This window comes from Geospiza fortis, unplaced genomic scaffold (assembly GCF_000277835.1).
Source record: "Geospiza fortis unplaced genomic scaffold, GeoFor_1.0 scaffold237, whole genome shotgun sequence".
In the NCBI taxonomy this organism is placed as follows: Eukaryota; Metazoa; Chordata; class Aves; order Passeriformes; family Thraupidae; genus Geospiza; species Geospiza fortis.
The window spans coordinates 4532494-4545853 of NW_005054319.1; the positions used below are offsets into that span (position 1 = coordinate 4532494).

General features: G+C 45.5%; 2 protein-coding genes across 2 annotated transcripts in view; one reads left to right on the forward strand and one right to left on the reverse strand.

Moving 5' to 3' along the window:
• Nucleotides 1-5717, forward strand: ZP2 (zona pellucida glycoprotein 2). The gene is made up of 18 exons (XM_005420387.1): nucleotides 1-57; nucleotides 135-208; nucleotides 370-453; nucleotides 529-623; nucleotides 1362-1532; nucleotides 1837-1881; nucleotides 2120-2284; nucleotides 2699-2795; nucleotides 2878-3059; nucleotides 3468-3597; nucleotides 3745-3926; nucleotides 4004-4095; nucleotides 4179-4303; nucleotides 4552-4741; nucleotides 4996-5131; nucleotides 5216-5312; nucleotides 5399-5485; nucleotides 5575-5717. Exons 1-18 carry the CDS (start codon nucleotides 17-19, stop codon nucleotides 5715-5717), a joined length of 2136 nt encoding a protein of 711 aa, XP_005420444.1. The 5' UTR covers nucleotides 1-16.
• A 3717-nt stretch (nucleotides 5718-9434) lies between these two features.
• The window catches only part of TMEM159 (transmembrane protein 159), a 4740-nt gene continuing 814 nt past the window's right edge, over nucleotides 9435-13360 (reverse strand). Inside the window, exons 2-5 of the mRNA XM_005420388.2 lie at nucleotides 12523-12658; nucleotides 11971-12139; nucleotides 11441-11579; nucleotides 9435-10279 (exon numbers count right to left, since the gene is read on the reverse strand). Coding sequence (XP_005420445.1) covers nucleotides 10189-10279; nucleotides 11441-11579; nucleotides 11971-12139; nucleotides 12523-12594 — 471 coding nt within the window. The 5' untranslated portion in view covers nucleotides 12595-12658 and the 3' untranslated portion in view covers nucleotides 9435-10188. The remainder of the gene's footprint in view (nucleotides 10280-11440; nucleotides 11580-11970; nucleotides 12140-12522; nucleotides 12659-13360) is intronic.

The following is a 13360-nucleotide window of genomic DNA, read 5'->3' on the forward strand; positions in this document are numbered from 1 at the left end:
GTGGTGCCCTGAAGAGATGGGGTTTGAGCAGCAGTGCTGGAGCACCTCAAGGATGTGGTGAGTGTGGTTTGGGGTACAAGGAGAGCTGGGTCCTTTCCTTGCTGCTCTCACGCTTGATTCTCTTTTCCTTGCAGGTTGCTGCTCCTGTTTGGATTTTTGCTGTGCTTAGCCCCTTGTGCTGATGGCCTGGGGGACCAGGATCTGTTGGGTAATGTCCCCTCTATGGTGGGGATGTGGGTTTGGGTTTGTTTGGAGCTGCATCCCCTCTGCCTTGGCATGGAAAGGCTCTGAAGGGTGCCCGGCTGGGGCTTGCAGGGTGTGTGCCTCCAGGAGGGTTTGCTGGAGCTCATGGTGGCCTTTGTTCTGCAGAGAATGTGACCTGCCATAGGCATGGGATGGAAATTGAGTTTTCCAGAGAGCTTAGCAACTACTCCTGGCATGTGTGTGTTGTTGGTATGTACTGCTGCTGCCCTGGCCCTTCTGCTGGAGCCTGCCTGCTGCAGGGCTAATCTTCCCCATCCCTCCTAGATGTGAGTGGGGAGGAGATCGTGTCCTGTGAGCACACTGTGGATTATGAGAGGCTGATACTCAGTGTCCTGTTTGTCAACTGCACCAGCCTGCAGGTAAAGGAGCCTTCATCCTGGGAATGGGACTGGGTTTAATAGGATTTCTATTTCTTTCCTCAAGACTGAGGGTACTTCTGATAATCTAAAACTTTTATAGAAGAGCACTTCATGCCAAAAATTGAAAAAGAAAATCAACCCCAAAGCTACTGAAATTCTTATTGTTTCAACTATGCATTAAATCCTTCAGCCTGCCATAAATGTTATGTTCTCCTGTAGAAGACTTGAATTACTTGACAGGTTTTCTTGTAGGGAGAGGGACCAAGTTCAAGAGTTTCAGAGCACCAATCTATTTAAATATGCATTGACAGATAATTACCACCATATGCTGATCATAGCTGTTGAGGTAGAGTAGTCAGTGGGAGGCCAGAACCAGATGCTTTACTGGTATCTGTTGCTTTTAAGTATTTGAAATACCACAGGACTCTCTTCTGCTGTTTATTAGCTTAGTTTTTTTTGACAAGTGACTCTATGGCACTAAATCCTGCTACTCCTTGGGGTTTTCTTCTTGACTTCTGCAGTTACCTTTGTATCTTCTGCTCTTCAACCTAACCCTGTGCCCCCGCTTTCCTAAAGAGCTCATCCTTTCTGTTTGGGCTTTTAAAGCAAGAGTCACCTTGTCCTGGTGCAAACACCTAAACCAGCTCTGGAGCTGGAGTTCAGGCCCAATGGCTTTTAGTGCCCTCATGCTGTAGTGAGTACTGCAGCCTCTTTCTAATTCATGTCTCTTGTCTGTAGCATGGTCAGCACGAGCTGTGGCTGAAGCTGATGGTGAATGACACAATGGGAGAGGAGACAAATATCACCTACAGCACTCACTGTGACAGCATTCCTGTAGATGAAGTCACTGCTCCTGTGTTTGCTCCTGTGTTTGCTAGTGCTACAAACTGCACCAAAGACTTCATGGCAGTAAGTGGAGGGGTGGGAGTGCTCTAGATCCTGCTCTGAGGCTTGCAAAGCAGGGTGGCTGTCTCCTGGAGCTGTGTCTGGGATCTGGGGAAAGCTCCAATGAGCTGCAAGGAGGTCTCTTGGCTGCTGGCTCTTTGGAGAGCAGGTTTGCAGATGGTCATTAATGATGCACCCAGTCTGCCTCCAGTCCTGTTGCAGTGGAAGCTGATGCTGGCAGCTTACTTTGGGAAGCTGTAGCAGAGATTTTGCTGTGTGGCTACTACCCTGCAAGTCCCTGCAGTCTAATTTTCATGATGTGTTTCAGGTTTCCTTCCCAGGACTCATTTCAAGTCTCAGTGATGAGCATAAGGTATGTTCCTTCCAGCCTGTGAAGGGAGCTGGGGGGAGTGCCTGGGGTTTTGGGATAAACTGAGCCTGATCTCTCCAAGTTTGGGCAGGGACCTCTCTGGTGGACTTGCATCTTGTTGGGAAGCTTAGTTCTGCCCTGTCAGTATAGGGCTGAATGTAAAGCCTGGGAGGTGGCAGCCCTGCAGAGTGACAATCTAATGCCTTGATGCTTCTGTGTCGTTTGATTTCCTGCTTTGCAGGTTCCAGCAACTCCAATGTCCTGGAATCTGTCAGTTGATGATGGCACCAGAGTACATCAGCTGAGCCTTGGGCAAGCAATGCAGCAAGGCTACAACTTTCTAGTTGATGGCCACAACCTGATCTTTCAGGTGGCGTTTGCTGCCACTGGAGTTGTGTCCTACAAGGTATGTGGATGGAGAATCAGCACTGAGGAGTTACCCAGCCCCTGTTTGGGCAGCACTGTCTCCCTCCTGCAGACCTGGGGAAAGCATTTTCAGGCCAGGGCCAGAGCTGATGTCAGGCTGATGCACTGCTGGGCTGAGCTGGTGTGGGCAAAGCTGTCACTGAACTGCCTGGCACAAGGGTCTGGGAAGGCCCAGTGAGCGGGAATCTCCAGAAGCAGAATTCCAGCTACAGCCAGTCCTGGGAACATCTCACTGGCAGTCTCATGATCAGCAGCTGTTTTTAGAAAGGGTGAGGTGGGAAGGAGCTGCTGCTGCTGCAAACCTGAACCTGATGCAGTATGTGGCCCTCTGGGGTTGGTCCTGTGATGGATCAGAGCTGAGCCCTCTCTAACAGAGCTCCATCTTCTTTGTCAGCTCAATGACAAGGTGCTCTACACTGTGGCACTCAAGCTCATGTACGGCCCTCCTGAGCGTAGACTGACTGTGGAGTCAAGAATGCTTTGTGCTCCAGGTACTGCATGGAAAAAGCCAGAACCTGACCCCCTTTTGCCCCAGGGAAGCTGATGTTGTACTTATCCAAGATGTTGTTGCAGGTCCAGCAATCTGTAATGCAACACACATGATTGTTGCCATCCCAGCCTTTCCAGGGATCCTTATGGATGTGGACGTAGAGAATAAGACCATCCCCATGGATCAGCTTCAGGAAAATGGAATCACTCTGGACACACAGAGAGGGATCAGGCTGTATATTAGCAGGGGAATCCTGAAGTCCAGGGTGAGTTTAATCCCTGAGTCACAGGTGTTGGTGTGATCACACCTCCTTGGTGTTTTGAGATCCACAGGCACAGTAGCTTTGACCTTGGCTAAGCATCTTTGAGTCAGTCATGCCCTGTGGCTGGCTCAGGGCAGGTGTGATTAAGGTGAATGCAAACTGACTTTGTGATAGATAGGAATCATGCAAGGTAACTTGGGTTTCCTGGAGTCTTTTGGCAAAAACACATGGAAGTGAAAATATCCCTCTTGGAGGGGGAAGGTATTTGGCATGCCTGGAGCAATGCAAATGAGCTTCCCCTGTGGGCCAGTATGCTCTTCAGGACTGGCTTATTTGTTAATCAGCTCTAACAGGTGCATGTGGTAAAAAGAGCATGACAAGAGCTCTAAGAGAATAACTCTTGTCCTTCAGCTACGTGGGGAGAGCTGCTCAGGACTTCAGTACTACATGTCCTCTTTGAAACTGGCTTTTCACTTCCATGGGGAGACTGTGGCAATGGTGATGCAGCCTGAGTGCCCCTGTGAGAAGCACACACCAATAGGTAAGAGGCTGACCCCTGCAGCTCCTCAGCTATGCTCCCTCAGCATGGATCATTGTTGCACTTTGTGTTGGATTAGTTCATCTCACCAACTCCTGGTAGACAGAGCTGACACTGACTCAATGACACTTGTGTGAACCTCTGTTACAGCTGCTGTGTGCACCCAGGATGGCTACATGGATTTTGAAATCCTTGCAGAGAGTACCACACCGCTGCTGGATTTGGATACACTCAGGCTCAGGGATCCTGTGTGCAGGCCAGCCTACAGGTCACCTTTGAATGACAGGGTTCGGTTTCACATCCCCCTGAACGGGTGTGGGACCAGGCACTGGGTGAGTGTGGCCAGGGCTGGTGGGGGTGGGATTCAGGCACTGGCAGTGCCCTCGCTAATGCTGTCATTTACCTGCAGTTTGATGGGGAGCAGATTCATTATGAGAATGAGGTGAGGTCATCATGGACTGACCTTCCCCTGGGCAGGATCTCAAGGGACAGTGAACTCAGGTGTGTCTGGAAACATCTTTAGGCCATCCAGTACTGTATTACCCACACAACGATATGACTTACCTGCTCCTTCCCTGTTACAGGTTAACAGTCATGTGCTCCTTCAGCAATGGTGATGCCTCCCTCACTGTAAAAGTAGACAACCTTTCTCCTCCACCTTCTTCAGTGAATCAAGGCTCCCTCTCCTTAGTTCTTCTAAGCTACCCAGGTAAAGCTGGCTCTGGGCTCATTTGGCTGGGAAGTATCTGGAGCTTGTGGAGGAGAGGGTGGATGAGTGAACTGTTCTGGTATATGGACTTCTGTCCTGGTGTGCATCCTTCCTGCTCATCCATGCTGCTTGAAGCAGATACCCCAAATCTGTGGCCCTTGGCCAGAGCTGTTCAAGCAGCTGCAGTTGAAGAGCTTGAGACCCTCTTTGCACTCTGCGCTAAAGATAAATGACTTTGGCTCTTGCAGAGGACTCGTACAGGCAGCCCTACCGTGAGGATCAGTATCCCATAGTGAGGTACCTGCGCCAGCCCATCTTCCTGGAAGTGCAGGTCCTGAACCGCAATGACCCCAACCTGCACCTGGTGCTGGATGACTGCTGGGCAACGGCCTCCCAAGAGCCAAGATCACTGCCCCAGTGGAATATTGTTGTAGATGGGTGAGTGCCCCACCACACAAATGAAAGCACCTCTTGCAATGGGTGTGAGGAGTCCCTAATTCTCCCCTGCTCCCTCTTTAGTAAGAGAGCTTCAAGTGTGAGGGCCTTCTAAGTGCTGCCCTGGGATGCTGGAATTTGTAGGAAGAAGGTAGCACCTCAACCTTGAACTTAATTCTGCTGCTTGAAGGAGTCAACACTAACAACCCAAATCTTCTCTACCCTGATGTTCTAACTTGGTTTTTATTTATTGGCAGCTGTGAGTATGACCTAGACAGCTACAGGACTGTGTTCCACCCTGTGGGACGTGGTGTCAGCTATGCTAACTATCGCCAAAGGCTGGAAGTGAAGACTTTTGCTTTTGTTTCTGGTGACAAAGCCCTTCCTGGCCTGGTAGGTGACATTGCACTTGGAGCAGTAGTAGGAGTAGTTGCTGTTTCAAAATGAAGAGGTGTCTCACTCCTCATTCTGTCACAGGTGTACTTCCACTGCAGTGTTCTGATCTGCCACCGTTTTCACCCGGACTCCCCGTTGTGCATCCCAAGATGCCCAAGGCCATCTAGAAGCAGGAGAGGTAATGTCTGGGTGGATTTTAGGTTGTTCTGATCTAAGATAACCCACTGCACTGTGGGGTTCACCTGTACTGTGTTTCTGTCGTAGCAAGTGGGATGGCAGCTGTGAACTCTGCTGTGGTGAGCCTGGGGGGCCCTGTCCTCCTTGTGCCAGAAGAGTGGTCTGCAGCCCAAGGTACTGAGCCAGGGGGTGCTGGGGGGTGATGCTTGGGCTTACTGAGGATCTGTCTCCACAAACAAACTGCCTTTCCCCTTGCTTTGCAGGGAGCACTCTCCTCAGCAAGGAGGCATGGGCTGGCATTGCAATGATTGCTGTTGGTGTTCTCTCTCTGGCCACAATGCTGCTATTTTTGGCTTTTCTTAAATGCCTAAAGAGAAGAGCTTATATGGTAAATGTGGTACATTAGTGTGCATTTCCAAATAAACTTGGAGTAGTCACTTGGTGAATTGTGTCTGTCATGTATTCCCTCTCCTGCATCTAGTTATAGAAATCAACACTGCTCATCCTCTGAATGTCTCTTTATTGTAGATTTGTCCTTAAAAATGACTATAATTCTTAATTTCCTGAGCATCTTTTTTTCTGAAACAGATCACTGCTATGTTAAATTCCTGTTGGACTTTGCAGCCAATTTCCTTTCTTGAATTGCTTATCATTGTTCACATTTGTGATTCCATTTAATAAGGATTTTAAAATTCCATGTTGTGCCAGTATCTGCAGGGTGAGTAGCTTTTCCAGCTGCTCTTGTACCTGGGAATTAAAACCTGGTTTTATTGAAATTATTTAGCAACACCCAGAGCTTGTGTTAAAACTTTACTGTTTAAAAAACCCAAAACGAACCCCTTTGTCCTTATGGGAATCAGATCATCACAGAAGGTCTTTGAAGGAGATACACAGAAAAGGGAGGCTTTACTGTGTATAGCAGTCCAGAAGGACACTAGAAAAACTGAAGGGGAATGGACTTCCTGCTGCCAGGGCTGGTCTTCTGATGGTTGGAAGTTCCATTGGCCACTTAATAGGGGCACCAGGAGTGTGTAATTTGGGGTGACAAAGTTTCTTCCCTCAAACTGGGGGAAGAAAAGTGTGAATACAGCTAAAGCTGTCTTGTCTGCAATAGTGACAGCACTGTCTGTAGCTGTAACACTGCCACCTGAGGTGAGGCAGTTTTTCATGCAGTTCTTATTTTGTATTTTGTACATGTTGCCTTGTGTAGTCAAGGAAATGAGGCATAAAATATAACTGCATGTGACAGAGTGAAAGTGCTTTGCTGTAGTAGGAGTGTAACAGCCTTAGGTTAAACATTGTCTGGCAATTTTGTGTGAGCAGGGAGAGTGATCATTTCAAGTCCAGCTCTGTGTTCTCTGAGTGTGCAGGGTTTTAGATCAAGTCAGTGGCCAGATCCTGACACTTGTCCAACGTGCTGTGCCTAAACAGCACAGGCTGTGGGCTTGTCTGCCACAGCCCCTACTTCACTTAGCCATTGTTTGTGAGCTGTTATCAAGGCAATAGACTTCAGGATGCATTTTCCAAGTATTAATGTGAATTTAATGAAAAGAGAGCATGGAGTAGAGACCATGATGAATGTGATCATTAGACCTTATGCTAGTATTTAATCAAAATTATAATGGTATAAAAACAATGAAACACTGAATCTCACATTGGAGCCACTTAATTAAAAGTCAGTTTCTGTCATTGGCCTGATAAAGTTAGGATTTGAAAGGATTACTTAAGTTACTGTCCAGCAAACAACCTGTTATACTTAAGTCTTGTTGACTTAGCACTTGGCCGGAATATGAAGTATTTCTGTAAAAGCTAGGTAAGTGGTCCTTGATGAAGAGGGTTTATGTACTTAACTCTATGTTGTACCTAACTGTATGGGCTGTTTAGCTCTTCTGACCATAATAGGGCTGATCTTAATATTCCCTCTCTCCATCCTTCTTGTTCTGAAGTGTGGGGAAAAGATCTTTGTGTGTGTTCAGGTAGAAAAGTTTCCTTGTTTCTCATTGATGGAGTTTGAACCTTTGCTCTAGGATGGTTGGAGTTTACTAAATAATGTTACAGTGACATGTAAATATGTCAGTTAACATCCCAATAAGCTAAAATATTTCTTGCATGTCTTACATATGTGAATCTGCAGACTTGCACTAGTGAAGGTATTTAAAATAACTCTGGTACCTTTAGTATGGGAAGCAGTGAGAGCTTTACTTTTGCTCTTTGTCTTCTGTATTTTGTACTATTTTTACTGCGTGAGGAGGTGAGACAAAGAGCTTGCACATGGTGACAGGCATCTAGGTCAAAGAGAAAGTTGTCCTTGCCTGGTTTCTGCCCCTGGCTGATATTGTTTGCCTAGGGTAAGATGTCAGATGTGGCATGTGAGAGGAGACCTGTCCCTGGTTTCTGGGAGGGTTAACTATAGTTCTCTCAGGGTGGCTCACTTAATGCTCTTTAGGGACATTGCAGGGGTGCTTTGAATGAAGGCTCTTAACTTAAAACAATATTGTGTTCCTTATTTTGTACATCATTTACCCTAGAGCCCAGCCACATGCATTTCTTCCTCTGTGTGTGCCTGCTGCCCCTCTGTTCCCTGTTCAAGTGTGTTATCTGGAAAGTTTAAGCTCATCTTACAAGTAAAAATTATTCCTTTCCTGCATTCATGCAGAGGTTCCTCTGTTCCAACACAGGGTGAGGTGGGGATGATGGTGCTGCATAAGAAGGCAGAGGAATTAGGAAGCTTGCTGCAGGTGGAGGCAGCATTGACTCTGCAGCCTGAGCTCAAGCAGCTGCTCCAGGAGCCATACCACGGTTGGTTGCTCCAAATCTCCTTAGATTTGGGGTATTTGGGGTCCCCCAGGCTGTAGGGCCATGAGAGTGGCTGCCTCTTAAGGCATGTGTATGCCTAAAGTAAGGGGCAGAGAACCAGATCTGTGAGAGCTGAGTAGGCTGAGGAGCTGCTTGGGAATGGGGCCATGGGGTGGGAGTCTCCTGCCAGATTCTTGTGGGGTAGGTGGTGTTCTGCAGAAAGCTGAGAGCAACTGCGAAAAAGTGGACTTGGCAGGATCCTGTCTTGCTAAGGACTTCTTATCTTTACTGCAGTCTTTAATAATTCAAAGAAGAAAACAACCCCTGCCCTCCTTTTAAGGGATGCCTTACTGTCTCCAGTAAAACACCTACTCTATGCTGACCTAGATTTTCTTCAGCATCTCTCAACTGAAAACCTTACTCTGGTGATGGCACTGCAGAAAAAAGCAGCTCTTGGTGCAAGGACACAGTGAGAAGCCTTGAAATGACAGGCTGATAAGTATGCAAAGGTCAGGGCAGCAGGAGAACTGTTCCAAATTTACCTGCAGGTGACTGAGAATTCACAGTTTTAGTTCCTGCTAAGTACTGAGGACAGAAGGAGTTATATAATGAAAAATACATTTACAATGCAGAGGGAAATGGTTCATGTTGGGTCAGACTCTGAGTAGGACTGGATTAACTTATTTTAGTGTCTGCTGATTTTATTAAGTAATGCCTCTTCCCCTCAGAAGATGAGGGCATAAAGGAAAATGAGGGGAAAGGATTCAGCTGTGTATTCATGTATGAGCTGTGCTATAAAGATTGTGTTGTAACTTCAGGCAGGTGTAAGGGCTTTATTGCTCTGTCTTTGGAGGTGCCTCCTGGAAAGCTCTTGCAGGCAGCCTTGCCTGAGGGCAGGCTGGTTCTGTGGCTTTGTGCTGTTTGCTGAATTATTGTGCCATTAAAAGAAAGGGCTCCTGGAAACCTTTGGGGGATTATTTCACTCTACAGCTGAAGTGTGAGGCCAGCTTAGCCTAAGAGCTGAAACTATTAGCATCACTACTTTGTGAAGCATGTTATGGCTCAGGTAGGCTCTATGTCCATGTTTTCGTCAAGCAGCAGCTCGGTTGGTTCATGCAAAACTAAATAAAACTAATTTAGACCTTAGACATCTGCATTTCCTTTACAGGCATGAGAAGGGGAGTAATCTGCAGTTTGTGGCTCAGTAATGTTGGCCATATAAAATACTTTATTCAAGGAGAAAACCTTACCTCCAACTGTAGCCTTCCTAAAACAAGATGTGAAAAAAATTGCTTTTACTGTAAAATAAACCAGAATAATAAGACAATCTAGTTAAACAAACAGAGCACTTTATTAAACTAAAATAGTTAGATACTTTATGCTTAAAAATATAATAACATTTGCAAAAATGAAAAAAGTTTAAATAACATACACAAAGTTACAACTGAGAAGCAAACCAGGCAATTTAAATACCTAAACAAGACCTAAGCATACCCCTGATATGATGAGGCAATGAGAATAAGTAAAATATCCCTTTGGAATAACACAACATCTAAAGGGAGAAAAAAAAAGCTTTGACCATGACATATGACAAACCCACTTTTCCCTTTATAATGAACATAAAGCATTGGTATACTCGCTCTATTTTAACAAAGGTTGTTAAGGCTTACAAATATTTTTCCACATTCAAAATGCGTTTCTACTGTTCTGAACTGTGATACTTTTGTATCAAAACGACCATGCTCTGTACTAAAGGGAGTACATTCAGAACTCCAGAATCTGAGAAACCAAATATCTCTCTCCCCTTTCTGTCCACCTACTTGCCATTGACTTAACAGTACCAACTATTACTACATCCCTTTACCAAACTGTGGAACACTCCATCATGCACATATTCTTACCACTGCACTGCTGCTTCTTAATTATTCTTAAGATCCCTTTTACAGTGCCAGTGTAAGATGTATATTGATTTTTCTCAGTTTCCAGGAGTACACAATGATTGAATGCTTAATGAGTAAACAATTACATAGCAAATGCTGGGATTGTACAGCTAAGTGCCTATGAAATGGGAAGAAATCTATTTATTCACTCTTTGCAATATTGGCAGAAAGATCCAAGCCAGGCTGCTTCTGTGGTAAACTTCCATTAGCATCTTGCTTCCTCATCTGAGCCCTGTGTACATGAGAAAAGAATGGTTTTATTGTCTGTTCCTTCCTATTATTGTCTTTTAACTTTTTGCTCAACAAAGCAGAGTTTTTGAGATCTCCCAGACATGTTTATATCTGCTGCTGGTCTACCTAAGCTTTTCTCAAAAGACAGAGGAACAAAAAATAGACGGTGTTACCTGGTTTAACATCAAAGCTGTAGTTAAATGGGGCTGATGTGTAGGATGGATTATGCATTTGGATATGCTATGGAAAATAGAAGTCTTCTGGGACTGGTGGGTAGTGTTGTGGATGTGGCAGCATGCCCTGAAACTGGGCTTTGCACCATGCTTTTGTCACTCTGCTGCCATCTCAGGCAGCTTTATGTGTCCTCAAGAGCTGTGCAAACACAGCTGTGCTGAAGGAGCTAACTGAGGAAGCCTGCAAGAGAGCAGCTGTGATTTTTCTTCTTGCTCTTCCCCATGGCACAGTCATTACTATGGTTCTTTCCCTGGCAGGTATTTCAGGGGGCCACAGGTGGCACTCCAGCACAGCCTGCTGCTGCCTCCTGCTCTCAGCTGCCTGACTGAGGCAAGGCTGACTGAAACAGGCCTCCAAAGTCCTGAGAGGCACAACTGGCAGCTTACACAGTGCACTATCCTACAAAACCTGTTATTTTTATTTTGACCACACTGTTCTTTTCATGTACTTCTCTGCCTATCCCAAATCTAAAATGAATTTTGTTCCCTTACTCTACAAATGCAGGTAAGCAGAGATAGCTGGGTCATCATGAAGGAAAAACTGCAAAAGGTTCATCTCCTACACAAAGTTCAACTTGGCAGTAGGTTTTGGTGATGTTTAAAGCAATACACTGGAGTGAGACAAAGGTGTATTTTACTGCCTGATGTCATGTTGTGTTCGCATGTGCACATTTAAAGACCATTTGTGTTTCCTCTGTCCCAAATAGGAAAAAGGACATGAATTAATGCTCATTAGAAATACCTATCAATGACCAGACAGCTGCATGCTGCATTTTAAGCCATAAGGGCAGCCCAAGATTCAAAGTATTCAAGAAACATTGGTAAACTAAGCAACAGTGGCTCATTTAGAAAAAAAATTGAAGCAATGAATGCAATAGCACAGTTGCAGAGTTTGAAATCCAAGCATGGATCAACACATCCATACTCACCTTGATGCACACCAGTAGTTGACCAGAGTTGAAAGTGCAACGTAAGAAACACTCAGCACTCCAGAAACTCCCAGGGACAGGGCTCCCAGGCCACACAGCACACACAGGAGGGCTATGCCCCCTATGGCTATGACAACACCTAAAAAACCAGCACTCTGTTACTTAAACAAGCGTGTACAAATACAAGAGCTGACATTCTACCATAACCCCAATTTTAAACAATTTGGGAAAACCATCTTCCTCACTCATCTGGGTAGCCTCCTTAAAAGCTATGCATGCTCAAGATAACTGGTTTAGGCATATCCTGGTGGCTGAGATTAGAAAGGAAAATAGGATTTCCCCTGTATAGACTCCACTTAATTAGATTACTGTTCTTGTGTTAAGAGTTTTACTACTGCTGAGACTTGAGAACTACACACAGAAATCCTCAATTGCTAGGACTCAAACTTCCAGAAGGAAAAATTAAAAAGGCAAAAGATAACATGCCTTAAAAGGGAATAGGTAAGTACATCCATGAATGTATACAGTACCTTCCATGACTATCACACCAATACAGGCCATTACAGCTGTTGTAACAACAAAAACCAGGAAAAATCCAACAGGAATAGCTGACACTGCAATAAACATCAGGAGTGATAAGGCAACAAAAGGATGGTCATCTAAATATTGGCCAACACGAGAATTCATAAAGGCAACAACCTGCAGATGAAAGAAAAATGTTTTAGATTTTTTAAATCTCTTGTCACAGACACCTTTCACAGATCAATGCTACTGTAGTGAACCACAGGTAGGACAGATCTTTTGTCAGTCTGCAGCTGGAAGAGGGAACACCTCTTGCCTCTTTGTTTAAAAAGAATGGGGCCTTGCTCTACTATCTTAAAGGGTTATGCCAGTAAAACACAAAAATGCAAAACAGGTTTCCCTCTTTCTTGACTGAAGGTGTGGGAGGATAGGCCTTCCCCTAGGCCTTACAGTGTTCATTAAAAAAATAGGGAGTGCATTTAAATAAACCAGGGTGTGATATCCTGATAGTTACAAAAGGAAGAGCTTTATAAACATATAAAATTACAGTCCAGACCCACATTTGCGTTGCTGTGGATGATCTGCATCACGGAGTGCCATTGCTTCTGTAGTTCCTGCATTTCTTTAGACATGTTATTAATCCTCAGCCACGACCTCTTCTGAACAGCCAGTTCTCACTCTGCTATCCAATTTCCCCTAAAATTAAGGTACAATTAGTAATAGGCTAATACAGACACTTTTTGAAAATGTTCCCTTTGTATAAAGAGAGAATACAGGTTTCAGCTGAAATGATACACAGTCTAAATCATTACTTTTAAGAAAAGCACATCAAATGTAGAGGGCTTGTCCCTGCAAGCTCTTCTGAAACTCCCACAGCCGAGCAGCAAGATACAGACGACTCTTACCTTCTTCCTTTGTAACATTAACCCCATGCTTACCCGTCAGGGTAATCACTTACCAGTAAAAACATCACTTCTAACCACCTGCATGGACAATTTGTTGCTATGGGTTCTGGAAACCGGTAACACACTAATGACACTCATTTCTGCGAGTATCCTTGTGCTCAGCATCGAGAGCATACCCCACACAGCTTCAAAACTCGGCGTATTAAGGCAAAATGCTTTCAGATGCCCTGCACATATTGAATGGTGTCAGTTTCAGAGAAACCTCAGCTCAGTAATCTCCCTGAAAATTCCAGCTGTTGTTGCAGGGGGACCCTTACAAGGGGCAGGTTAGAGGATGCATCTTGCTGTTTGCTACCCCGAGCAGCCAGGGCGCCGGTGTCCCCGCCGTGCCCCCGCACACACACGGGCCCTCCCGGGCACACTGTCACACACTGTCACACACAGCGGGTGAGCCCCGGCAGCGCCGGGCAGGAGCTGCCCGCGGGGCGCGCCC